This window comes from Rhinopithecus bieti, unplaced genomic scaffold (assembly GCF_001698545.2).
Source record: "Rhinopithecus bieti isolate Rb0 unplaced genomic scaffold, ASM169854v2 scaffold_9667, whole genome shotgun sequence".
In the NCBI taxonomy this organism is placed as follows: domain Eukaryota; kingdom Metazoa; phylum Chordata; class Mammalia; order Primates; family Cercopithecidae; genus Rhinopithecus; species Rhinopithecus bieti.
The window spans coordinates 826253-829954 of record NW_016806207.1 but is presented as its reverse complement, the minus strand read 5'-3'; the positions used below and the strand labels follow the sequence as shown (position 1 = coordinate 829954).

The 3702-nt window shown below is 34.2% G+C and overlaps 1 protein-coding gene across 6 annotated transcripts in view; it reads left to right on the top strand.

The window, feature by feature from the left end:
- Positions 1-3702, top strand: part of CCDC90B (coiled-coil domain containing 90B) — a 57481-nt gene that overhangs the window by 23111 nt on the left and 30668 nt on the right. For 2 of the 6 annotated variants that reach the window (XM_017875223.1, XM_017875227.1), the window contains exon 9: positions 1304-1793. The exons of 3 other annotated variants lie outside the window; for them this stretch is intronic. In XM_017875223.1, coding sequence (XP_017730712.1) covers positions 1304-1359 — 56 coding nt within the window. In that variant the 3' untranslated portion in view covers positions 1360-1793. Of the gene's footprint in view, positions 1-1303; positions 1794-3702 lie in introns of those variants that run through there. One more of the 6 variants, XM_017875226.1, reaches the window with a different exon arrangement.

The window sequence follows — 3702 nt, the reverse complement described above, 5'->3', positions numbered from 1 at the left end:
CACTCCAGCCTGGATGACAGAGCAAGACTCCATTTCATAAATAAATGTGTGCTTTAGTGCAAATGTACACCACTTAATATGAAATCTGTAGAGTTGCTAAATATTGAGCTCTGATTACATGTATTTTTAAAATATTTGATACTCAAAAACCAGTTTATCCCTGCTTCTTAATCTAGTTTAAGTTAACCCATATTAAATTTATTACATAAAACAAAGCTTTCCTTAATGACTTAAATTCAGCAAACATTTATTGATATCTAGTACCTACTCTCAAGAAACTCATAGGAAAATTTAAATTCTAGTTTTGTTATTAGATGTATATTTTTTCTTACAAAGTAATATCTATTAGTAAATCACATGTAATTTCAAAGAAATTTTAAAATGTCCTTTTCATCTTAGTTCTTCAGTTTTATCCAGATCAAGAAGACAAGACCAAAAAGTAAACATTTTGATTTCATAATGCCTTGGTAATAGCTATAAAAGTTGGACAAAATCAGTTATTCAAAATAACCTTGTCATTTGTTTAGCTATAAACAGGGAATCTGCAGCATAGAATAGTTTATACATTATGAATAACTTTACTTTGAAAGGCTAATTTCTTGTGTCTTTATTTTTTAAAAGTTTTCTCTTCATCTCTAACTTGTTTTTAAAATTCATTCATTGGTATTTTAAACAAACTGGAAACTAGGGAGTCCCTAAAGGCCACACACAGATTTACCTTCTAAAAGCTGGGAAAACTGAATTTTTTGTAATCCAAAATTATGTAACATAAAGTACAGGTAGTATATTAACTATTTTAAAAACCTGATGCTTCTTCTGCCTTTTCTTCTACCTCATTGAGTTTAAAGAATTTTTATTAAGATTTTTTTTTAAGAATTATGAGAAATTATTTTAAAATGTACTGAAAAGGCAATTAAAATTCTCTTCTCATAGATATATGTATGTTTTACTAGCCTAACTACATAATTTTAATACAAGAAAGATTTCATTTATCATGAGATCTGAAATTAGAGCTTATAATTATTTAAAGTAGTCAATAATGCTAATGTTAATGATTTTAAATAGTTTATATGTTCTAAATGACATAATTTACATTTGAATATACAGGCGCTTTTAAGAATTGGGCATTAATGCTGTCCTTAAGAATGTCTTTCATCCTTAATTTTCTAGGGAATAAAAAACAGGATAGAAAATTGCTTGGATTTCCTGTTTTTTGCTCTTCACTTAAAGATAACATTATTCTCGTTAGCTCTGCAAAATAATACAAATACAAGACCTATAACACAGTTTCTTCCTTTCACAGCTTCGGTGTTTACTTGCCTGGCAATAGCATTGGGATTTTATAGATTCTGGAAGTAGTAGTAATGCTCATACTGCCATGGCTGTTGGCTTCTTAGAACACCAAACCAGGAGAGATTTACTTTGAACATTGTCAGTTGCAGCAAAAATTTACTACACAAGATTATTCAAAGTATATATGGACTAAAAGAAGAATATTTTAGAAAGAGATAGTTTGTCTTTATTGTGTGTGTCTTTAGAATATTGAAAAGCTGTCATTCAGACCTGGTTTGAGATAGAAGAGCATTTCGTCCTTTTTGATAGTTCATAGACATCGAACCAGAGTTTCCTTGTGTTTGCTTGAACAATTGTGTAAATCATACAGGATTTTTGTTGGTATTGTTTGAATATTTGAAAACTATTCCCTAGCCTACATATTTATTACTGAATTAACTTTCCTGATAACCATTGCATAATTACATTTTTTCTATAAAATAAAAGATTATTACAACAAAGTTGTGTGGGTTTTAAAAGTGACTTACCATATAGTTGGAGATTGATTTCTTTTTGGTAATGAACTAAAACAATAAATTTTAAAATGATTGATAGGCCAGGCATGGTGGCTCACACCGGTAATCTCAGCACTTTGGGAGGGTGAGGCAGGCGGATCACTTGAGGTCAGGCGTTCTAGACCAGCCTGGCCAACATGGTGAAACCCTGTCTCTACCGAAAATACAAAAATTAGCCAGACGTGGTGGTGCATGCCTGTAATCCCAGCTACTTGGGAGGCTGAGGCAGGAGAATTGCTTGAACCTGGGAGGAGGAGGGTGCAGTGAGCTGAGATAGCGCCACTGNGTTTATAGTTCTCCTTGAAGAGGTCCTTCACATCCCTTGTAAGTTGAATTCTAGGTATTTTATTCTCTTTGTAGCAATTGTGTATGGGAGTTCTTCACTCATGATTTGGCTCTCTGTTTGTCTGTTATTGGTGTATAAGAATGCTTGTGATTTTTGCACATTGATTTTGTATCCTGAGACTTTGCTGAAGTTGCTTAGCTTAAGGACATTTTGGGCTGAGACAGTGGGGTTTTCTAAATATACAATCATGTCATCTGCAAACAGGGACAATTCGACTTCCTCTTTTCTTAATTGAATACCCTTTATTTCTTTCTCTTGCCTGATTGCTCTGATTGGCCCGGCCAGAACTTCCAACACTATGTTGAATGGGAGTGGTGAGAGAGGGCATCCCTTGTCTTGTGGTAGTTCTCAAAGGGAATGCTTCCAGTTTTTGCCCATTCGGTGTGATACTGGCTGGGGGTTTGTCATAAATAGCTATTATTATTTTGAGATACATCCCATCAATACCTATTTATTGAGAGTTTTTAGCATGCAGGGCTGTTGAATTTTCAAAGGCCTTTTCTGCATCTGTTGAGATAATCACATAGTTTTGTTTTGGTTCTGTTTATGTGATGGATTACGTTTATTGATTTGCGTATGTTGAACCACCCTTGCATCCCAAGGATGAAGCCGACATAATGGTGGTGGATAAGCTTTTCGATGTGCTGTTGGATTCGCTTTGCCAGTATTTTATTGAGGATTTTCGCATCAATGCTCATCACAGATATTGCTCTAAAATTTTTTTTTTGTTGTGTCTGTGCCAGGCTTTGGTATCAGGATGATGTCAGTCTCATAAAATGAGTTAGGGAGGATTCCCTCTTTTTCCGTTGATTGGAATAGTTTCAGAAGGAAACTATTTTGTACAGCTCCTCTTTGTGCCTCTGGTATAATTCAGCTGTGAATCTGTCTGGTCCTGGACTTTTTTTGGTTGGTAGGCTATTAATTATTGCCTCAATTTCAGAGCCTGCTATTTGTCTATTCAGGGATTCAACTTCTTCCTGGTTTAGTCTTGGGAGGGTATATGTGTCCAGGAATTTATCCATTTCTTCTAGATTTTCTAGTTTATTTGTGTAGGGGTGTTTATAGTATTCTCTGATAGTAGTTTGTATTTCTGTGGGGCTGGTGGTGATATCCCCTTTATCATTTTTTATTGCGTCTATTTGATTCTTACCTTTTCTTCTTTATTAATCTAGCTAGCGGTCTATCAATTTTGTTGATGTCTTCAAAAAATCAGCTCCTAGATTCATTGATTTTTTTTGAAGGGTTTTTTGTGTATCTCCTTCAGTTCTGCTCTGATCTTAGTTATTTCTTGCCTTCTGCTAGCTTTTGAATGTGTTTGCTCTTGATTCTCTAGTTCTTTTAATTGTGATGTTAGGGTGTCAATTTTAGATCTTTCCTGCTTTTTATTGTGGGCATTTAGTGCTGTAAATTTTCCTCTACACACTGCTTTAAATGTGTCCCAGAGATTCTGGTATGTTGTGTCTTTGTTCTCATTGGTTTCAAAGAACATCTTTATTTCTGCCTTCATTT